The sequence below is a fragment of the Danio rerio genome, chromosome 17, assembly GCF_049306965.1.
Source record: "Danio rerio strain Tuebingen ecotype United States chromosome 17, GRCz12tu, whole genome shotgun sequence".
Taxonomy (NCBI): domain Eukaryota; kingdom Metazoa; phylum Chordata; class Actinopteri; order Cypriniformes; family Danionidae; genus Danio; species Danio rerio.
The window spans coordinates 7,263,525-7,288,671 of NC_133192.1; the positions used below are offsets into that span (position 1 = coordinate 7,263,525).

Genomic DNA, 25,147 nt, shown 5'->3' on the forward strand with positions numbered 1-25,147 from the left:
TGACAGTAAAAAGTAGATAAGCTTTACCGCTTTCGTTTTCATGTCTTCATTAGCAAACGGAACCTAAACGAGAAACAAGAAAAGGTGACTTGCTACAGATGAAGTCAGAATTAATAGCTCCCCTTTTTATTTATTTATTTATTTTTTAAATATTTCTCAAATGATGTTTAACAGAGTGAGGAAATTCTCACAGTATGTCTGATCATATGTTTTTTCTTCTGGAGAAAGTCTTATTTGTTTCATTTCGGCTTGAATAAAAGCTTTTTATTTTTATTTTTTTTATATTTTTAGTTTTTATTTTTTTAAATACCATTATAAGGTCAAAATTATTAGCCCCTTTAAGCTATTTTTTTCAATAGTCTACAGAACAAACCACTGTTATACAATGACTTGCCTAATTATTCTAACCTGCCTAGTTAACCTAATTAACCTAGTTAAGCCTTTAAATGTCACTTTAAGCTGTATAGAAGTGTCTTGAAAAATTTCTAGTCAAATATTACAACAAACAGTTCTGTCTGGTACTCCAATCTGATTGTTGGCTGATAGCCGTGCAATATTATGCAATAACAGCACTCATACAGCCTCTTCACCCTTGTGGATTACTCCGTCCACATTAATAAACTCACCACAGTTTGACAAATATTGCAGCTGTTGGACAACATCATGTACCTTTGAGGCTTTTTTAGGTGAGGATGAAGTTGTTTATATTGCAACTATGCAGTTTATTTATAGGGACAGTTGCTATTTTAAATATTTATCATTTCAGGGATTCACAGCGTTGGTGGCCATTAGCCTGTCATACTGAGCAGAGCAAAGACGGTTCACATTCGGCCACAAGATGGCAACAGAGACCACATAATAAGTCCTTAGGTGAGAAAAACAGAAAGTTTCAAACTACAGCTGAAGAAATCATTACAGGACTGGTAAGTGACACTCGAAGTCGAGCTCTCTCTTTGGTATTTATTAGCATGGTAATTAAACCATTGTAATCTGGTAGTGTTTGCTTTACTCTTGCTTTTTCAGGGTTATTTATGGTGATCTCCTGATTGCAACAGAAATACTGGGAAATCTTAGTAGATAGATGGCATTTCATGCTGTTCATCCTTGCAATCTTAAAATGTGAGCAAAATCAGCTGTTTTGTCATCACTTTAGACATCACGCTAGAGAATCATTCAAATACTAGCTTTAAAGTGACGTTGGTGAAGTAGCAATGGTTTCTGCTGTTCTGCAGATGTGAATGAATGGCGGATGAAAGTAGTTCCTCATACAAAAGAGTTTTTAGACTCTCCGTGTTTGATTTTCTTTTTTATATACATGATTGTGTCGTTAAACTTTTGTATGAACGCAATATCACACAAGTAGCAGTGCGAAATGGCTGTATATCATCACTGGTGGGACAGTGGGCCTCCCTCCAGTGCCAATATACAGCCATATCGCACTGCTACTTGTGTGATATTGCTTACACATACGCATATTTATTTATATATATAACATACACACATCTTATGTCAAAACATTGTGATTAATCGTAAATAATCTTTCTTTAATCTTTCCCTGTACTAAAAGCACTTCACGTTGACTTTTAAAGCTTCACATTTGAATTGTTTTTCTAAATTAAATGCACTGTAATTCCCCCAAAGAGGACCGCATGCTGCTGTTGATTAGCAGCTTCAAAAGTGCAAGGCTTTGTGTGTGTTTCTTTAATATAATTAAACGCAGCAAGAGTGATTGAGTGAGTGTATGTGTGTGTGTAAATTAGTGTGTGTGTGCTAAAAGCTGACCAGCAGTTTCTCCTCTTTCTCCAGCCACTGATGGTCCTCCAGCATCTCCTGCTTCTGTCTGCGTAGCGTCTCCTGCACCTGCTGACGCTCCACATCCCACAGTCTCTGCGCATCCGCCTTACTGCTGGGCTCCTGAACACCCCGAGCCTGCACACACACACACACACACACACACACACACACACACACACACACACAGACACACACACACACACACAAACACACAAAGAGAGAGATTGAGAGAGAGAAAGACACACACATAAGTCGCCATGAGTCTTGTGCATTGAAGGATATACCAAGATATCAAAACAGATTCAGAGTTCCACACGAGGTTATTAATTAGCAAATAAATATTATGAACGTAAACATTTGGTGAGCAGGTTACATTGTAACCCTGTGTCCGAACAACACGCTACACTGCAAAGAATGCTTTTCTTGCTTAGATTATTTGTCTTGTTTCTAGTCTAAATATCTAAAATATCTAAAAAGAAGCATTTTCTAGACAAGCAAAACATACTGTCTTGTTTTGAGAAATATTATGCCAATATTAAGTGAGTTTTTCCTTAAAATAAGCAAAATAATCTGCCAATGGGGTAAGCAAAATAATCTTGTTTTTTCTTTTGATGTAAGATCATTTTGCTTACCCCATTGGCAGATTATTTTGCTTATTTTAAGGAAAAACCATAGACTGTAAAATATATGGACGTAGTATCCGTGACGTCACCCATAGGTTTCTGAAGAGCGCAAAAGAAGCCACAAGTAGGCGCGGCCAACCGTCGCCATTTTGGTCACGCGTCATCAAACCCACGGCGGGATACCAAACAAGGGCAAAGAGGCGGAGAGTGAGCAGAGCTACAGACACCTGCTAGCATTTAGCTTGGACCTGGTTCAGACACACTTTACTTTGGGAGAAATGCTTAATACTTTATCAGCTGTGACTCGTTTGTATTCTGACCACTTGTGCTTGGTTGTAAACAATATCAATAAAGTGTTTAGACTTTTAAAAACACACTGCTATAATACATTGAGCCACTAAACATTGTTCTTATGACGTTTTTCAACAGGAGGAAAACACAAATTACTTCCAAACACTTCAGATATAGTCTGTGTTAGTTAATGTAAGACTATTGATGAAATCCAGCATAACACTGTATGACAACGCTTCAGATGACTGTTCTAGAGCCTACAGCTAATCAATCTGTCAGATTCTGGAGTGCATTACAGCTCTAAATATAAATATAAACGATAAATGATCTTAAATAAAACAAATACATGTATAGAGATGGTATATAAGTATATAACTTTACTCGCATGGGAAACGGAGGCCACGTGAATGGTTTGTGAGCACAATTAAGTGCCCTCAGCATGCCATGCCATCTAATAATTGTGGGAAACAAGTCCAAAAGGCAGTTGACTGTGTAAAGCCACATAAAACAACACAGAAATACGATAAATATGCCAAGTTCAGTGGCTAATCTGCAGGATTCAGCTGAGGTGACGTGACGGCGACCAGTGAGACCTAACTGTCACTCAAGTGGCCACTCCCTTAATTATGCAAACTTAATTTAACTTAATATAAAGGAAACGGATGAGTTATAAAAAAATTCACCCCCTCACAGTTGTCATGAAGGGTAATATTACCTGTATTAACCAAAATCTTTTATTGTACCAGACTGTAAACACCTTTTTTTCTGCTGTAAAGTTGGCCATTCTAACAGTGGGCTCAATTGAAATTTGCTCTGTTTTGGAGCCAGGAATTGCAGTTTTAGTTGCTTCCATATTGGCTTCCTGAGGGAGAGCGGGAGGTTGCCGCTTGGGAAAAACTCACTTAATATTGGCATATTATTTCTCAAAACGAGACAATGTGTTTTGCTTGTCTAAAAAATTCTTCTTGATTTAGGAATTTTTAGATATTTAGACTAGAAACAAGACAAAAAATCTAAGCAAGAAAAGCATTTTTTTGCAGTGTACATGAAGCAATTTGCAGTGATAAGCAACTTGGTTGTTTGCACCAGACGAAACACCACAGAAACATTTAAATACAGCCATTCAGAAGCACAGAATAGTGCACTCACTGCACTCCAACGAAATAGTAAGGTTTATAACGTAATGAATACACATTAAACCTCTTTAACATTATTAAATGCACATGCTGAATCACTGATATGTGTTGGTTTGCACTAAGTCACAGCGTTAAAGTTCCATTTCAAACAATTTATTTTATTTTAAAGATCTGAGGTGAACTATCTGCTGCTGCTTTCAGTAGTATGGCAATAAATGTCATGTGAAATGTCAATCAAACTCACATTATAAGTATTTAACACTGTATAAAGCACATGAGGTGTACCTGAGGTGATCATTGTCAGTTTTCTGTAGTTCAGCTGTGAGAAACAGAAGCCGTTTCTAATATATCAATTCGAAGTGTTGGTTAGTACAAAAACTCCATTTAATATCGAAAATATTCCTTCTATCGCGCGCCGTTGCTTTTATATAGAACACGACTTAAATCAGCCTTTAGGCTCGATCATCAGACTGGCTTCTGTTGGTGTTGTCAATCTGGCAACCTGCGCTTGATTTGTTTTGATCCAAGAATGCAATACCTAGTTCAACCACTGGGTGTCAAACTTACATACTGCACCTTTAATACTCTTCTGTCACTCTAAATAGTCACAGTGTTCATAGTTATAGTAACAGTTATATAATAAGTGAACAGTGACAGAAACTAAATAGTAATAAGTGTATAAATAGATAAAGTGGGACGCAGAAAGAGAGTCGGGCAGATGGAAAGTTGTGGTTGAAAAAAAACCCACAAACAACAGACGAACTGTAGACCACATGCTGAAGCATGTTTACTCTAACACACACACACACACACGCACACACGCACACACACACACACACACACACATATATAAATGACACAGTGGTTTTGAGCACAAATGCAGGGAAGCAGGCCGAGTTGAGCTGGAAATGGTGAGATTGACCTAGATTGACTTGACCAACATGAAGCTGATTTAGTTTTACTGACGAGTAAAAGCATCAGCCACAGACTGCAAATATACTGCTCAGAGCTTTCCAGTTAAACAGGAGAATTAATAAATCAGACTGTAGTTCAGCTCAGTATCAACCTTTGTCTTTATTCTAAAAAAATATTATTTTAAAATATTTATTTAGATTATTTAGTTTGAATTACTTACAGCTGAAGTCAGAATTATTAGCCCCTCTTTCAATTTGTTTTCTTTTTTTACTATTTTCCAAATGATGTTTAACAGGGCGAGGACATTTTCACAGTATGTCTGATAATGTTTTTTCTTCTGGAGAAAGTCTCATTTGTTTTATTTCGGCTAGAATAAAAGCAGCTTTTATTTTTTTAACATCCAATTTAAGGTCAATAATATCAGCCCCTTTAAGCTATATATTTTTTCGATAGTCTACAGAGCAAACCATCATTATACAATAATTCTGACTTCTACTGTATAATATCTACTTATTTATTAAGTTTTATTGTGTTTATTTATTGTATTTATTGTTTTGTTTGCATTTTTTTATAATTATAATTTTATTGCTTGTATTTTATTATTGATCGCTATTTTTATATTTATTTAATGATTATTCTGCTTTGTATTTTTTTACAATTTTCTGTTTTATTTTCTATTGTTATTATTTATGTTTATTTACATTTTATATTAGTTTTTAATAGCATTTCACGTTTACATTATTTACATATATAATATTTACTTAATTGTTAAGTTTTATTGTTTTTATTTATTATATTTAGTTATATTTATCAATTGTATTGTATCATTATTATTATTTTAATATTGTATTGTTTGTATTTTATTATTGATTTTTTTATATTCATTTAATGATTATGCTGCTTTATTTGTACTTTATATTATTTTTTTTACATTTTCCCCTTAGTGTTCACTTATTATTTTTTTTATTGTTACTATTTAAGTTTATTTTATGTTTATATTAACTTTTAATGATATTTTACATGTACATTAAATATTTTCATGTATAAAATTTACTTAATTATTCCATTTTATTGTATTTATTTAATGTATTTAGTTAACTACCTATAATCTTAATAAATCTTAAAACAATGATGCAATTTTAGGGAAATTTATGAGGGGAAAAATAATATTATCTTTATTTTCCTTAGAAATAACCCTAAAAATTGCTTTATTTTTCAGAAAACAACACACATAAGCCCATAAATGAAAGGGAGACAGCATTAAATCAGACGATTTAATTCAGAAATAAATATATGGGAAAATGCTGGGTTTATATCTTGGCAAATCTGAGACATTGATATCTGAGACAGGGGGGCTAATAATTCAGGAGAGCTAATAAATCTGACTTGACAACTGTAATTGTGCATATGTTTTTTAGAAATCTAAATATCAAAAACTTACAAGGATTTAAGATGCTGATTTCTATTAAACAAGTCACAACTCTCACATGGTCGCCCACTGAAGCTAAGCAGGGCTGCGCCTGGTCAGTACCTGAATGGGAGACCACATGGGAAAGCTAGGTTGCTGCTGAAAGTGGTGTTAGTGAGGCCAGCAGGGGGCGCCCAACCTGTGGTCTGCGTGAGTCCTAACACCCCAGTATAGTGAAGGGGACTCTGAACTGCTCAGTGAGCATCGTCTTTCTGATGAGACATTACTTCGAGGTCCTGACTCTCTGTGGTCGTTAAAAATCCCAGGATGTGCTTCATAAAGAGCAGGGCTTTATCACTCTGTCTCCTCTTCACCAATCAGCTAGTGTGTGGTATATGGCTGCTGCCGTGTCATACAGGAGGATGCTGCACACTGGTGGTAGATGAGGAGATTCCCCTCAAAATAGCGTGTAAAGTGCTTTGAATGCCAAGAAAAGCGCTATATAAATGTCTATTGGGATCTTTTATGAACATTTATTGCTAATAAAATGTCTCTATTATCGCGAACGCTCACGCTCAATCTGCCCAGTTGGTGGAATGAACTCCCTAACTGCATCAGAACAGCAGAGTCACTCACTATTTTCAAGAAACGACTAAAAACTCAACTATTTAGTCTCCACTTCACTTCCTAATCTGCAATTGCCTCTCTGAATATCACACTAACTGTACCCAAAATAAAAAATAAAAATAAAAATACTAATACTACTAATTAGGGATGTAACGGTATAAGAATTTCACGGTACGGTAATACCTCGGTATGAATGTCACGGTACGGTATTTATTGAATCATTTACAGGAAAAACAAAACTTATGTAAATACTCCAAAAAAGTGCCAAAAGTGTCAATGACATACAAATTAGCCATCTATCTGTAAGCTTTGAAACAGGAACTTCAATTTTAATAACAAAAAAATATTAAACCATGTAAAAAAAATAAAGTTTCAATTTAGTATTGTTGAAAACTCATCACATTCAACATTTAATCACTCACTCACTTAGATAGAGATGGGAAAATTATCATATAAATATAATCTGGTCAAAGCTGGTATCTCTGGGTATTTACAATGTCCCCTGCAACAGAAAAAAAACCCTCTCATTTGGGACTGAGGTTTCTGGGACAAGAGAGATATGACTTGGCCCAGGTTGACAGCAGTGGGTAACGTTGTGCATTGTCTTTCCCCCACTTGAGAGGACAAACCATGAGTGAGATAGAGATCTCATGTCTGCATCAATCTGAACAGTGTGCTGACAACACCGCTATTCAGTACGCGCGCGACAACACAGCTGATAAGAACTCGCGCGACAACACAGCTGATAAGAACGCGCACGACAACACAGCTGATAAGAACTCGCGCGACAACACAGCTGATAAGAACTCGCGCGACAACACAGCTGATAAGAACTCACGCGACAACACCGATATTCAGTACGCGCGCGACAACACAGCTGATAAGAACTCACGTGACAACAGAGCTGATAAGAACTCACGCGACAACACAGCTGATAAGAACTCACGCGACAACACCGCTATCAGTACGCGCGCGACAACACAGCTGATAAGAACTCACGCGATAACACAGCTGATAAGAACTCACGCGACAACACCGCTATTCAGTATGCGTGCGACAACACAGCTGATAAGAACTCGCGCGACAACACCGCTATTCAGTACGCGCGCGACAACACAGCTGATAAGAACTCGCGCGACAACACAGCTGATAAGAACTCGCGCGACAACACAGCTGATAAGAACTCGCGCGACAACACCGATATTCAGTACGCGCGCGACAACACAGCTGATAAGAACTTGCGCGACAACACAGCTGATAAGAACTCACGCGACAACACCGATATTCAGTATGCGTGCGACAACACAGCTGATAAGAACTCACGCGACAACACCGATATTCAGTATGCATGCGACAACACAGCTGATAAGAACTCGCGCGACAACACAGCTGATAAGAACTCACGCGACAATACCGATATTCAGTATGCGTGCGACAACACAGCTGATAAGAACTCGCGCGACAACACCGATATTCAGTATGCGTGCGACACCACAGCTGATAAGAACTCGCGCGACAACACCGCTATTCAGTATGCGTGCGACAACACAGCTGATAAGAACTCGCGCGACAACACCGCTATTCAGTATGCGTGCGACAACACAGCTGATAAGAACTCGCGCGACAACACAGCTGATAAGAACTCGCGCGACAACACCGCTATTCAGTATGCGTGCGACAACACAGCTGATAAGAACTCGCGCGACAACACTGCTATTCAGTATGCGTGCGACAACACAGCTGATAAGAACTCGCGCGACAACACCGATATTCAGTACGCGCGCGGCGACAACACCCGCTTTAGAGTTTTTCAGCTCTTTTTTATCCCCGCTTCTAGCAGCACACTCCATTTCCGCATTACTGGATCTGTAGCGGCAACAGACCGCAAGGGATTATGGCCAAGCATGGGCTGATGGGTATTGTAGTTTTCGCTACCTCCCGTTCGCTTCATTCGCCTGAGCAAATTTTCTCAGAAGACCTATAGTTTTACCGAGTCATGCGACTTCGGTAATATCGAAAAAAATTAATATTGCGGTATGACGGTATTTACAATACCGTTACATCCCTACTACTAATACTTCCCTTCTTAGACTTTACAGACCTGAAACTTGCCTACAGCACTTATTCATTGTTGCTCTTAGTTGTGTAAATTGCTTCCTTGTCCTCATTTGTAAGTCGCTTTGGATAAAAGCGTCTGCTAAATGACTAAATGTAAAATGTAAATGTAAAATGTATTGACATCTATGACAAACATTAGCTCCCATGTTTCTCCTATATAAATGCACTCACTTTGTCAATCCGCCATTAAATATAAGAGAGCTTTGCTGTGCAGCTAAAGTACAGACAGAATAGAGATAAAGCTCACCTGGACATTGAGCCGTGGACTCAGAGTGTTGAAGCCTGGCGGTATCATTCTTGATGGCTTTGGACAAAACAATAATGAATGTAAAACAGTAATAAAGTATGATAATGATGAATAAAGCATATAAAAAGTGAAGACACAGACCTTTGGTGGAGCGTCGGGAAATGCAGATATGTTTATGGTGCGAGATCTGGCTCTCAGCTCCTCCACCTCCACTTCCTGCTCCAGTTTATGAACATCACTGTCAACAGAAAACAGGATACAAATACAGTTTTATTTTAGATTACACTTTTTTATTCATTCATTCATTTTCCTTCGGCTCATTTCCTTTATTCATAGGGGTCGCCACAGCGGAATGAACCGCCAACTATTCCAGCATACGCTTTGCGAAGCAGATGCCCTTCCAGCTGCAACCCACTACTGGGAAACACCCATACACTCTTACACTCATTCACTACGGCCAATTTAATTTACCCAATTCACCTAAAGCACATGTGTTTGTACCATAGACTGTAAAATATATGGACGTAGTATCCGTGACGTCACCCATAGGTTTCTAAAGAGCGCAAAAGAAGCCACAAGTAGGCGCGACCAACCGTCGCCATTTTGTTTGCGCTTCATCACACCCACGGCGGGATACCAAACAAGGGCAAAGAGGCGGAGAGTGGGCGGAGCTACAGACACCTGCTGACATTTAGCTTGGACCTGGTTCAGACACACTTTACTTTGGGAGAAATGCTTAATACTTTATCACCTGTGACTCGTTTGTATTCTGACCACTTGTGCTTGGTTGTACACTATATCAATAAAGTGTTTAGACTTTTAAAAACACACTGCTGTAATACATTGATCCACTAAACATTGTTCTTATGACGTTTTTCAACAGGAGGAAAACACAAATTACTTCCAAACACTTCAGATATAGTCTGTGTTAGTTACTGTAAGACTATTGATGAAATCCAGCATAACACTGTATGACAACGCTTCAGATGACTGTTCTAGAGCCTACAGCTAATCAATCTGACAGATTCTGGAGTGCATTACAGCTCTAAATATAAATATAAATGATAAATGATCTTAAATAAAACAAATACATGTATAGAGATGGTATATAAGTATATCTTTACTCACATGTGAAACGGAGGCCACGTGAATGGTTTGTGAGTTCAATTAAGTTCACTCAGCATGCCATGCCATCTAATAATTGTAGGAAACAAGTCCAAAAGGCAGTTGACTGTGTAAAGCCACATAAAACAACACAGAAATACGATAAATATGCCAAGTTCAGTGGCTAATCTGCAGGATTCAGCTGAGGTGACGTGATGGCGACCAACGAGACCTAGCTGTCACTCAAGTGGCCACTCCCTTAATTATGCAAACTTAATTTAACTTAATATAAAGGAAACGGATGAGTTATAAAAAAATTCACCCCCCTCACAGTTGTCAAGAAGGGTAATATTAGCTGTATTAACCAAAATCTTTTTTTGTACCAGACTGTAAACACCTTTTTTTCTGCTGTAAAGTTGGCCATTCTAACAGTGGGCTCAATTGAAATTTGCTCTGTTTTGGAGCCAGGAATTGCAGTTTTAGTTGCTTTCATATTGGCTTCCTGAGAGAGAGCGGGAGGTTGCCACTTGGTTTGGACTGTGGGGGAAACCAGAGCACCCGGAGGAAACCCACGCCAACACAGGGAGAACATGCAAACTCCACATAGAAATGCCAACTGGCCCAGCCGGGACCCGAAACAGCGACCTTCTTGCTGTGAGGTGTGAGAATATAAATTTATATTTCAAAGTAATGCAAAGTGTCAGTTTCACAGCACGGCTGTGTAACTTGTTTTCTCTTTTCGATCAACTGCTCAGGCAGTTTCGGTCTCCATAACATGATGAGACCAGGCCTAAAAAAGCTGTTATCTCTGCCGACCACAACTCTTCATTTGCATGCTTTGTTTAGCCATCTCCCTTCCTCCTAAGAACACAATATAGACATGAAATCTTTGTCTTAATTTAGACTTGTGATAGAACTTGCAGACTGCAGACCTCCAGTAGGCTCCTGCAGACACATGGACATCTTAAAAGACGCTGTACGACTGCAGATAAACCAACACGTCTCAATAAAGCAATTCTGTTTGTTTCGAGTCTCCTGGACTGGGTTCTATCTCCTCTTTCATCATTTATTTTTTACAACAGAGTGCTAACCACTGAGCCACCGTGCAACCCTATACTTGTTTATATTATTATTTTATTGTTTATTATTATTATCATTAGTACAGTAGTATTTTTATTGTTTATTAATGTTATTTTTTAACATTTATTAATTTATATATTTAATATTATCAGAATCAGTTTTATTGCCAAGTGTGCTTCACACACACAAGGAATTTGTTTTGGCAACAGAAGCTTCCAGAGTACATAAAGTGACAACACAAAATAAATATGAAAAAAGACGATAAACATTAAACAGATGCAGTTAGTCAAGAAATCTGGATGTTGAGTTGTGTGTACAGATTTGTTATAAATATACAGGTTATACGGTGCTGTGTACAAATGCGAATGTAGAAAGTATTGCATTGTATATTGATATAAGGTGCTGTGTACAAGTGCGTATGAGAAAGTATTGCACATATTTATTGCACAGTTGGGGGATATTTAACTGTTCATAAGGTAGATGGCCTGAGGAAAGAAACTTTTCCTGTGTCTGGCTGTTTTTGTGCTTGGTGCTCTGAAGCGCCGACCCGACGGTAAGAGTTCAAACAAGTAGTGTTCTGGGTGCGAGGCATCCAGAGTGATTTTGCAAGCCCTTTTACTCACTCCGGAAGAGTACAGTTGTAAGTCGCTTTGGATAAAAGCGTCTGCTAAATGACTAATTGTAAATGTAAATGTACAGGGAAGCGTAGTGGCAGTGATATGTTCAGCAGTCCGGACTATTCGCTGTAATCTACGGAGGTCGGTTTTGGCAGCTGAGCCAAACCAGACAGTGATTGAAGTGCAGATACTTTATTTATCAAATACTTTATTTCTTTTAGTGATCTTTTTACATTCACAATTTAATTTGATATTTTATGACTTTTAAATAAATTATATTTTAAAAACATCTATTCAGAATATCATTACATTATTTTTTATAATTAGTCACATGTAATATATTTAATATATTTATATTGTCTTTTCCCCTACTGTTTTGTAGGGGTGTAACGAATCACAACTCACAGTTTGGAAAGCACGTGACCCATGGATTAATAACTCTTTTTGAACTTGTAGGTTAATCCAACATTTATAACAACTGCAGAGAGATCACCTCTGTGTCAATACATGTGTATGAAAGGATTTTGGCTTCCCTGTGAAATATAATGATGATGAAAAAAGTTGTGATGGGTCAAAATTATTAACCCACTTAAGCAATATTTGTTTTCGATAGTCTACAGAACAAACCAGTTATACAATGACTTGCCTAATCACCCTAACCTGCCTAGTTAACCTAATTAAGCCTTTAAATGTCACTTTATAGAAGTGTCCTAAAAATATCTAGTCAAATATTATGTACTGTCATCATGACAAAGATAAAATAAATCAGTTATTAGAAATGAGTTATTAAAACTATAATGTTTAGAAATGTGCTGAAAAAATCTGCTCTCTGTTAAACAGAAACTGGGGGAAAACAGTAAACATTTACTGTGTATATAAATTTATTTACATATAATTCACCATTTTTATTGAAAATTGTTTAATAAGTAGCATAAATATCATTTCATTTTCTTGTCAGCTTAGTCCCTTTATTAATCCTGGATCGCCACAGTGGAATGAACCGCCGACTTATCCAGCAAGTTTTTTACGCAGCGGATGCCCTTTCAGCCACAACCCATCTCTGGGACACACACTCACACACTCATACGCTATGGACAATTTAGCCTTCCCAATTCACCTGTACTGCATGTCTTTGAACTGTGGGGGAAACTGGAGCACCCGGAGGAAACGCATGCGAATGCAGGGAGAACATGCAAACTCCACACAGAAACGCCAACTGAGCCGAGGCTCAAACCAGTGACCCAGCGACGTTCTTGCTTTGAGGCGACAGCACTACCTACTGCGCCACTGCTTCGCCCCAGAACGTCAGCACTGTTTTGCCGAAACCCGGGATCGAACAAGGGACCTTTAGATCTTCAGTCTAACTCTCTCCCAACTGAGCTATAGCATAAATGTATGCTAACTAATCAAATTTCAGTCTCTGCTGCAGGTTTCCCTCAGGTGACTCACCTGAGTTTACAGACAAGCTCAGTGAAGCTGGGTCTGTCTCTCGGGCTGTAGCTCCAGCAGCGGGTCATCAGAGAGTAGAGCGTCGGCGGGCAGCGCTCAGGTTTGGGCAGACGCATGCCCTGCTCCAATTGGTTGATCACATCTTTATTCTCCAGCCAGAAGAACGGCTGCTGACCTCCGCTCATGATCTCCCACATACACACAGCTGGAAACACAACACACACACCATCAGCAAACATATGAACAAGTACGAGCCTCTGAGTGTTGCAAGATGGACAGAACTATACTTTGTGTTTAATGTGCCTTTATTTATTGGTGTAACCACACGAATACAACATTAACATTTTACCAGACAATGCTTTTCACAGCCATCAGCCACTTTCTGACAGACTGGCTTATTCTGTCAAGTCATGAAGTAAGGTTATCAGAATTTAAATGATGTTCAAATATTTATTTACTTTTGTTGGATATGTAGGGGTCAGACAGCCCTTCAAACTGAGATCTTTCATAACAATGCTACAAATGAAGAGGTATGAGAATATAAGAGCTTTTATGACATGTTTGTTTAAAATTTACAGCAATATTTGTTACATATCTGCCTCTAAAGTCAGCTTGTTGGGAAATTTAGAAGAATAAACCTTTTTTATACGCAGTCTAGTCTGTACTAGTCTTATATACTATTATAGAAATTCATTCATTCATACATTAATTTTCTTTTCAGCTTAGTCCCTTTATTAATCTGGGGTTGCCACAGCGGAATGAACCACTAACTTATCCAGCATATGTTTTACGCAGCGGATGCCCTTCCAGCAGCAACCCATCTCCGGGAAACATCCAATACACACTCATTCACACTCATATACTATGGACAATTTAGCTTACCCAATTCACCTGTACCACCTCTTTGGACTTGTGGGGGAAACCGGAGCACCCAAAGGAAACCCACGCCAACACGGGGAAGAACATGCAAACTCCACACAGAAATGCCAACTGGCCCAGCTGAGGCTCGAACCAGCATCCTTTTTGCTGTGAGGCGACAGTGCTAACCACTGGGCCACCACATCGCCCTATTATGAAAATGTAATTTCTTAACATTTGTTTACCAAATTTCTATACGAGTAAAACTGAGATGCTTTTTGTTCTGTATTCTCACTATTCTCATCTCTATCTGTGTTTTAGGTATATTATGGTAGGGGAAGCTCTAACAATAATAGTAACAATAAGAGTAAACAATAAGAGTTGCAGCAGATCGTCTTGACCATGTCTACATGCCTAAATGCATTGAGTTGCTGCCATGTGATTGGCTGATAAGAAATGTGTGTTAATGAGGAGTTGGACAGGCATACCTAATAAAGTGGCCGGTGACTGTAGAAGGAAGGAAGGAAGGTAGATAGATAGATAGATAGATAGATAGATAGATAGATAGATAGATAGATAGATAGATAGATAGATAGATAGATAGATAGATAGATAGATAGATAGATAGATTATTTATAGATAGATAGATAGATAGATAGATAGATAGATAGATAGATAGATAGATAGATAGATAGATAGATAGATAGATAGATAGATAGATAGATAGATAGATAGATTATTTATAGATGGATGGATGGATGGATGGATAGGCAGGCAGGCAGGCAGACAGGCAGGCAGGCAGGCAGGCAGACAGACAGACAGACAGGCAGGCAGGCAGGCAGGCAGGCAGGCAGGCAGGCAGGCAGGCAGGCAGACAGACAGACAGACAGACAGACAGACAGACAGACAGACAGACAGACAGACAGACAGACAGACAGACAGACAGATAGATAGATAGATAGATAGATAGATAGATAGATAGATAGATAGATAGATAGATAGATAGATAGAAAATATTCTGAGGGCCGTCAATAAAAAAAAAAATAATGTCCCTCACCAAACATCCAGACATCACTGGCCGAGGTGAAGCGTCTGAAGTTGATGGACTCCGGAGCCATCCATTTGATTGGTAATCGAGTCACAGAGGCTTTAGGGAGAGTCAAAGTTGACAGAGTCAAACAAGAGTAAGGCAAAACACTGGTGTTTAGCTGAGTTCAACAGCAGATGAGATTGAAACTTGTGTACTGTGATCTTGCCTTTATAATATTCCTCTTCCTCGATGTATCTGGACAAGCCGAAGTCTCCCAGCTTCACACAGTCCACTTTGGCCACCAGCACGTTTCTCACAGCTATATCTCTGATGGAAAAACATAGAGCTCATTGTGTGTATGCCAGTAAGACAGATCGTACAACCACAAGCATGAGATATAGATGACTATCTAAAGATCACGTGGAAACGCCTACACCTACACACACACACACACAAACATACACGTATACACACACAATTTATATATATATATATATTATATATTAGGGTATATATATATATATTAGGGTTGTCACGATACTGGAATTCACAGTGGAACATAAATGAGTACATCACTTTTTGAAAATGAATATTTTTATCCATTTCTCAGTGAATATTGACCTTATTCTCTGCAGACGAGCGGGCGCTGCCATTTGAATCTTTTTGGCACGAGACTTCCAGTCTCATTCACTTCCATTCATTATTAGACATTAAAAACTGCTCTTTTCGCTGTTTGATGTTGCAAACTGATATTTCCTTGTTATATTATTCTACTTGGTCTGTATAGTCATGCAAACATTTGTTTGTAGAGCAAGTAGTTTGACCATTTTTTGCCGTTTATTATTCCTTATCATTTCTCCCGTAGGCGACTGAAACGGAAGTTCTAAGACAATCGCAAAAACAGACGCACTTCCGCATTTTAGAATAAGGTCAATAGGTCATATATTTTGATGAAGTAGCATGTAGCATTATTAAAGCTAAAAAACAAATCACTGGAACTGGATTACACCAATATTAGCAGAAATTATCATTTTTAAAAGAAATCATAAAACACTTTCCATGAAATGTATGAATAACGTTTTTTAAAAACCTTGAGAACATTAACCCTCTGAAGTCTGTGGTGATTTTGGGGTCCCTGAGATGTTTTGACATGCTCTGACTTTTGTGCTTATTACAGCTACTTATTACATAGCATTGGCCAACATGTATATTTTTTAGGGCTTTCAAAATTAGCGCATTAACGCACGTGGTTAATTTGAAATAATTAACCCCTAAAAAAAAATAACACAAAAAACGCAGTTATCTTTTTTTATTTCCTGTTATGGCCAACGTGTGTTTAGACTTGGGCAGCAGAATAGTGAGCGAACCCCCCGGTCCTAATATTGATCCTCTACGCCCACCCCCTCCCTCACGACCCTCACTTTTATCAGCAAACCGGTCACTTTCTTTTTTACTTTCGGGTTGAGGGTGGCGTGATTGCCGTTTTTCTAGAGAGCCAGTTCAGCTTGCTCTGCGTGTGTTTAACGTGCAAAGAAATTTGGATAAGACCAAGGACGCGCTTTTAGAAGGAAAATTTCAGTATAAAACAATTAATGTCGCATCAGCAGGCTGTCCAGCGTTTCCTCCAGAGTTTTATGCAATTTCAGGTGTTTCATTTTGAATCTTTAGAATTTATCAGCAGTTCACTCTCATTCAGCAGATTTTCATTCAGGTTGTTTTAATGGAATTTGATACCGCTTGACCAACGGAAAGAAAAACCTCCGCATTTCGGGACTAGCATGATCCTTTAAGGTAATCAAAAATCTCTGCTTACATGGAAGACTTTTAATCAGTATTATCTTAATCATAAAAGCCGAGTATTGGTGTTCATTTATATGTTCTCAGTGAAAGTGGCAGATGAAGTCGCAAGCTTTCAAAAATAACCCTTTTCTCTGCCTCTAAGCTGCGTCTATGAGCCCTCACATTTCATAAGTTTCACGTTGCTGTGTCAGAATCCTTGCAGTATTACTTGCTGTATTATGATCATGTAAACACTCTGAGTAAACAATGTATGTGCACTTATACAGCATGCAAAAAAAATTGATTTTTAAAATGGTATAAACAATCATTTCTGAATGACTCTGAGACACTAAAGTAGCGTAATGACATTCAAAGGGTTTTATTTTCATAAACAGCGAAGATGTATATGCGTCTGAGTGTTCTGATTGGCTGGAGTACATCAGCACATTCTAGACGTGAATGAACTCTTTCCTTCTGCATTCATACAGCGCAGCAATCTGTCAAACCACTGGTAATGTTACAACTTCTCTTTGCAGAAAATTGCCAGAACGAATTTATTATATTTTCAAAACGCATTTTCAAAAAGAGCCTGTTCACACAGACAGACTTTTCCGGAAAGGTCTGTATGTGTGGAGGGGGCTAATGTCAAAAAATATCTAAGTGTGAACTCCTGAAAAACAGTTTGTGAAGAGAGAAAAGAAAGAACGCTTACACTATTTGTTTTCCTTGTTTTGCAAAAGCACACAGTTTTGTAGTTATTGTGAGTGTACACAATAAAAGTAGACACCTAACAGATTCAAATGGTGTATAACACTTATTTGTGTGACCAAGTCAACAGAGTATTCTTAGTAGCTGCGTCCCAAATGGCACACTATACACTATACACTCATGCACTATGTACTTATGCACTTAAACACTCAACAGGATAGTACATGTATGTAGTGTCGTCCCAAATGGCACACTAATGTTTTTTTACTAAGCGGAAATTCAAACCGTTTCCCTGATGACTTTTGACGGTTGCCAAATAAGTTAAATAAACGACCGAATTATCAAATAATACCTGCAGTCAGTATAACCGCATTCACCATCGGGAGGCGCTATAATCCCTCTCGTAGGAGAATTTTGCTTTCACCATCCAAAATAAATAAAGTTATTCAACATGTGCGTCTGATAGCTCCGCCCTTTCCGCTACGTAAGCAAACCTGCAGTCGTTGAGTGCGTGAAGTGTCCATAACTCCACACTTCATTTTAGCGGCTGAATGAGTGCATCATCCGGGTAATTAAAGTGCACTTATTATTTTTTAAGTTTTCAGTATGAACTTACACTATTTATACTACAAAATGGCGTAGAATAGTGCATAAGTATGCGATTTGGGACACAGCTAGTGTCTTTGGCACTGATAAGAAAAAACAGATGCTGGCCATGATAGCGTGACCAAAAATTATTTTCAAAAAACAACTTTTGCTGCTTGTTCAAAGTACTTATTTAAAATGACCTAAAACACAATTCTTACGTTTGTTGTGGGGCAACTTAATTGTTTTATGTTCATTCCACTTAAATTTGTAAAAACAATTACGTTAACTTGATCAGTTTGTTTTGGGACAACATGAAGGAATTATGTGGAAACCAGCAATTTTACCTTGTGAATTATGAAACTTTAAGAACTTTTGAATTATGATTTATGAGCAAAATAAAATCCTGAAAACGTTCTTTATGACTCTGTGTCCAGAGAAAGTTAGCTGTGCCTTGTGAATGCGTACCTGTGTACCATGTTAACTCCCTCGAGGTAAGCCAGAGCTTTGCTGATCTGCAGGCTGTACAGGATCAGGGTGACGTTGGTTAGTTTGTTCTGGTTATCCTTCAGATAATTTTCCAGCTGAAGAAAACAGAGGAATCCTTCTTAATTTAAACAAAAAATTTGTTAAGTTTAACAAAAAATTTAATATAAATTACAAATTTTGGTAACACTTTATTTTAGATCATAATTTATGCTATTGTCTACTGGCTTATTTCCTGTTTATTATTAAGATATTAACAGTTCATTATGGTGGCTTGAGAAAGCCAACATACTGTTATAATACATAAACTTGATATTCTTCTTCTTCTGAGACAAATTTCTATGCGCATCTCCTCCTAGATCATTCATACTACAACCAAAGAGCTTAGAATCACCAAGAGGCGACACTCAATAGGACGTTCCATTGCAACAGCAGCACCCAGCAACAGCCCCGTGATTCCACCATTTTGGAGTGAAAGCGATCGGCTGTCCATTGGATCTTATTGCCATTGCGATGTCAAGCAGCTGCTTTGTTTTTTGTTTATTTATTTAAAAAGCACATTAAAGCTGAGATCCAACCTGAAAGTTGACAATTAAACGCTTACTATCACAATCATCAGCACTTTTAATAGTTTATTTTATAGACTTATAAAATGCTGTTGTTTTATTGGAATTTTCATTCCAAAATGGCCGCCGCGCCATCTAGCGGCTGTTTCCCAAATTGCACTAGAGTGTTGCCTCTTGATGATTCTAAGCTTTTTGTTACAACCACCAAACTAACTCCAAACCTCTGAAGGGGTCTAACTCGGGTTGCTATATCTTTTCCAACTGATCAAACTTACGGTTTTCCGAAAACTGACCCGAAATTTCAGAAAAGACCCATTGACTTAACATTGGACCAAACTTTATTACCTCATAACTTGTGCCAGACTGTCATACAGACTTAAGTTTGGGCTCATTAAACTCAGACTATCAATCTGCCAATCACTGATGACTCTTCAACTTACTAGCCACACCCTAGCAACCACTTATGGCACCTTAGCAACTTTCCCATAGACTTATATTATAAAAAAAACTGCCATTGACTTTACATTGGACATACTAATAACACACCAAGTCATGCTAGTAATGTACTTATCCATACTAGAAACATACTAGCAACATGCTAATTCATACGAAATTCATGCTAAAAACATGTTAATTTAAGCTAGAAACATGCTAGCATAATGCTAATTCATACTAGAAACATGTTTATTTATCAGAACACCTTAGCAACTGCCTAGCAACACCTTAGCAACCCCCTGGGAATGTGTTAGCAATCGCCAAGCAACCACCTAAAAACGCCTTAGAAACCTCTCAGAACACCCTAAAAACCACCCAGCAGCACTGTGGCAACCACCTAGCAACAGCTCAGCAACCATTTAGCAACGTCTTAGCAACCACTCAGAACACCCTAGAAAAAACCTAACATCACCTTATCAACCACCTAGCAACACCTTAGCAACCACTCAAAACACCCTAGCAACCTCCTAGCAACAACTTAGCAACCACCCAGCAGCACCTTCGCAACTTTCTAGCAACACCTTAGCAACCACTTAGCAACACCTGAGCAACCACTCATAACAACCTAAAACCACCTAGCAACACCTTGGCAACTGCTTAGCAACACCTTAGCAACCACCTAGCAACTGCCTAGCAACACCTTAGCAACCACCTAACAACACCTTAGAAACCGCTTAGCAACCATTCAAAACACCCAAGCAACACCTTAGCAGGAAACATGCCAATCCATCCTAGAAACATGCTAACATATATGTACTTATCTATCCCAACTGTTTCATACTTCTTAAACTACTTTAATGATTTAAACTTTAAAACTACTTCAGACTTTCAGTTGAGGCTTTTTCAAGCCACCATAAAGTTTGTGTACAACTTTACTTTTCTAGTTGATGTATTCTACATCACTAATCTTACCCAAAACCTAAAACCAACACAATAACTTACTAACTATTAATATAATATCCAGTATTCAGTAAAATCCAATTATTTCCATAGCCGCACAGTGTTTTAAGCTACCTTGTTTCTTTATTAGCTGCTGAAATGAACGAATCTCACCTCTCCAAATGGGTAAAGCTCCATCACGATCCACACAGGATCTTCTTCAATGATTCCTATGAGCCTCACGATGTGTGGATGGTCCAGTTTCTTCATAATCACTGCATGAAATGATCATTTAATCGATGTTCATTGCTTTTATTTGCTATTACAGGTGTCAGATGAACTACTCACAAGCTTCACTCATGAACTTTTCCTTCACATCAGCTGAACAGTCCTTGCAGGTTTTCACAGCTACGTTCACTCGCTCGCCCGACTGGAGGAGGACATGCAATTGATGAGGTTTTCCTGGTGAATTCTGATAAATCTTTGAGATTCATTAAACAGGGTCAGTTACTGTAACTAACCTTGCTTTTATAGATCCCATCATGCACCTCACCGAAAAAACCTTCACCCAGAATCCGGCCGAGCACAATGTCATTTCGTGAGATGCTGAATTTACAAGCTAGAATACAAAGAGGATTGGTATATCACATAAATTATTATGAATGAATGAATGAATGAATACATGCATATATAAATGAATCATTCTATGAATGAATGGATTGACAGAAGAATAGACGAATGAGTGAATATTTGATTGAATGAATTTATGAATCATTGAATAATTGATTTTAGGAATGATTTTAGAACAAATCATTGAACGAATGAATGAATTGTTGAAAAAATTAAGAAGTTGAATAAAAAACGCATTACAGAATGAATGAATAAACGAATCACTGAATGAATAAATGAAAAGATGATTGATTAAATTAATTAATGATTCAACGAATAATAAACATACAGATATATGAATAGATAAATCATTATGGGAATTAATGAATGAATGAATGAATAACAAATTAATCATTGGATTGATGGATTGATGAATGAATGAATGAATGAATGAATGAATGAATGAATGAATGAATGAATGAACGAACGAACGAACGAACGAATGAATGGATGGATAAGTGAATCTTTACATGAAAGAATGTATGAATCACTGGATCATTGATTATAATAATTATTTAATGAAAGGTTGATTGATTGATTGATTGATTGATTGATTGATTGAATTGGATTAGGTGGAATATGAAAAATGTAATGATTGATTGATTATATGAATGAATGAGTGAATTAATAAATAATTAATTAATCATTAAACAAATAACTAAATGAATGAATAGAATAAATAAATCATTGAATGAATGAATGAATAAATGAAAGAATGAATAATTCAATGAATGGAGAAATGAGCGAATCCTTAAATAAATTATGAATCATTGAATGATTGATTATAAGAATGAAAAGATTGATTAATTGTATGAATGAATTATTGTTTAAAAAATAAGAATAAATGATTGACTGAATGAAAATAAATCAATCACTCAATGAATGAATGAATGAATGAATAATTCATTGAAACAATGAATGAATTATTGAATGTATACATAGAAGATTGATTGAATCATTGAAATAATGATTGAATGAACAATTTAGTGACAGTATAAATACATGAATGAATAAATCATTGAATGAACAAATGAATGAATCATGGGAATGATGTATGGATGAATGAGTAAATCCTTGAACAAATTAATGACTGAATAACTGAATGATTGATTATATGAATGAATGGATGTAAGAATGATAGCTTGATTGCATGAATGAATGAATGAATGAATCATTGAATGTATGAATGAATTAATAATTTAATGATTTATTGATTGATTGTGCAAACAATTTAATTAATATTTGAAAAAATGTTGAATGAACGAATGATTAAATGAATAAATAATTGAGTGAATGAATAAATCATTGAATGAAAGAATGATTGGATTGATGGATGAATGAATCCTTAAATAAAGAAATTTATGAAACATTAAATGAATGATTGATTATATGAATGATAAATGAATGAATGAATGGTTGTATTGATAGATGGATGAATGATAAAATTCTTGAATGAATAAATAAATGATTGCCTTGATTGACTGATGGTTGAATGAATCTTTCAATCAATTAATTTTTAAATTAATGAATGGATGAATGAATCAATGAACGGTTTGATTGATGGATGCATTAATAAGAAAATGAGTGATGAATGAATGAATGAGGTAATTTATTAATCATTGAATGATTGATTTAATAAATGAATGAATGAAGTATTAATTGAATGTATGAATAAATTAATGACCGAATGCTTATTAAAAAAAATCATTGAATGAATGAATAAATCATTGAATGAATGAATAGATTGATTGATTGATTGATTAAATGATTTAATTAATAATTTAATGACAGTATGAATAAATGAACGAATAAATCATTAAATGATTGAATGAATGAATCATAAGATTGATGGATGGATGGATGGATGAATGAGTAAATCCTTGAACGAATGAATAAACTCATTAATAATTTAATAATTGATTGATGGTTTGATTGATTGATTATATGAAATAATGGATGCAAGAAGGATTGATTGTATAGATGAATAAATAAATAAATAAATGAACGAATAAATAAATAATTTAATTTATGAATGAATGAATAATTTAATGAATGATTGATTGTATGAATGATTTAATGAGTAATTGTTTGAAAAAATATTGAATGAATGATTAAATTAATTAATCACTGAGTTAATAAATAAATCATCGAATGAATGATTGAATAAATGAATGATTGAATGAATAAATCCTTAAATCAGTGAATAATTAAATGTAAAAATCCCTGAATAAATTAATTACTCACTGATTGAATGAATAAATAATTGATTGAATGAATAAACTCATGGTTGAATGAATAATTACATGAATGAATTAATGAATGAATCTTTGGATTGATTGATAAATGAGTGAATCCTTGAATAAATTAACTCATTAAAAAATTAAAGGTTGATTATATGAATGAATGAATCTAAAAATGATAGTATGAATGAATAAATGGATCATTGAATGAATGAATAAATAATTGAATGAATTAATCATTGAATTAATAATTAATTGAATGAATGAATGAATGAATGAATGAATGAATGAATGAATGAATGAATGAATGAATGAATGACAATTAAAGCATAAATCATTATTTGGTTCTTACCTGCAAGTGGTTTTTCTTCGGGTATCTCTGCATAAATATCTGAATCTGCAAAAAACAACGAGAGATGAAATAATTTAGAATATTAAAGACATTATTAGATATTGAAAAATTTGGCTTTAATAATAAATAATTATATTATAAACAGTAAACATATACACTGAATTTATCTGGGTTTACATACTTTTGCCTTCCTTGTGAGATGTGGTATTCTCCTTGCTAATTTCCAATATATGATTTGAGACATTGAGATTAAAAACAAATGGGTGGAGTTACATATAATGATATCATATACATAAAATCATATGCAATTAAAATATATAAAAGGACAAAATACAGAAAAAGAAAAGCATCAGTGTTCACCTGCCGGGTAATGGAGGTAGAGAGTTTCTGGATTCTCTGTCTATTAAACACAAGCAAACATTAAATAATAAATAAACAAATAAATCATAAACACAATTCACATTTTGGGCCCTATCATACACTCTGCGTAAAAGGGTGCAAGACATGTTTGGCGTGATTTATTGCTAATTTCAGATCAGTGCAGCTGTAGTTGTAAAAACTGTTTCGCACCATGTTGTTTAAATAGCAAATCCATTTGCAATACTTTGTGGACTATGGGTGTGCTGGTCTATAAAGGAAGTGTGTTAAGGCGCATTGTTGGCGTGTTGCTATTTTGAGAAACTGAAATAGACCACCCCATTGACCAACTAAAAGCTGCTCGAAAGTCCAGCGCAGAGCGCGTTAGTTATTCGCCGATGCAAGTCTAAACACTTACACATTGATTAATACACACAGGATGTACAGCAATACACAAATATCTTTATATATAATATATATAATTTATATATAAAAAGAATTGAAGACAAAAAAATATTTTCTACATAAAACCACTGCCTCCATGCCTTCTTTATGTTATTTTTCAGTTTATTCATGACAATTTTGCATTAGTATGATATTATTATTAACAGTATTATTTATTAAATGTATATTTATATTTGTTCTAATAGAAACAAGTTTAGATTTGTCCACCTGTCGGGTTTTGGAGACGTCTGCATCACCATATTGGACATAAGAACAGGATGTGTGTTTGG

The 25,147-nt window shown here is 36.3% G+C and overlaps 1 protein-coding gene across 7 annotated transcripts in view; it reads right to left on the reverse strand.

Moving 5' to 3' along the window:
• The window catches only part of ptk2ba (protein tyrosine kinase 2 beta, a), a 92,429-nt gene that overhangs the window by 17,720 nt on the left and 49,562 nt on the right, over window positions 1-25,147 (reverse strand). For all 7 annotated transcript variants that reach the window (XR_012393197.1, XM_005158577.6, XM_068214505.2 and 4 more), the window contains 14 exons: window positions 24,417-24,456; window positions 24,238-24,272; window positions 24,057-24,101; window positions 21,317-21,414; window positions 21,144-21,225; window positions 20,970-21,070; window positions 18,838-18,953; window positions 15,524-15,624; window positions 15,325-15,414; window positions 13,410-13,614; window positions 9,301-9,397; window positions 9,160-9,216; window positions 1,783-1,929; window positions 28-63 (listed from right to left, as the gene is read on the reverse strand). Coding sequence is in view for 6 of the 7 variants with exons in the window: in XM_005158577.6 (XP_005158634.1) it covers window positions 28-63; window positions 1,783-1,929; window positions 9,160-9,216; window positions 9,301-9,397; window positions 13,410-13,614; window positions 15,325-15,414; window positions 15,524-15,624; window positions 18,838-18,953; window positions 20,970-21,070; window positions 21,144-21,225; window positions 21,317-21,414; window positions 24,057-24,101; window positions 24,238-24,272; window positions 24,417-24,456 (1,250 nt within the window). In the remaining variant the exon portion in view is untranslated. The remainder of the gene's footprint in view (window positions 1-27; window positions 64-1,782; window positions 1,930-9,159; window positions 9,217-9,300; window positions 9,398-13,409; window positions 13,615-15,324; window positions 15,415-15,523; window positions 15,625-18,837; window positions 18,954-20,969; window positions 21,071-21,143; window positions 21,226-21,316; window positions 21,415-24,056; window positions 24,102-24,237; window positions 24,273-24,416; window positions 24,457-25,147) is intronic.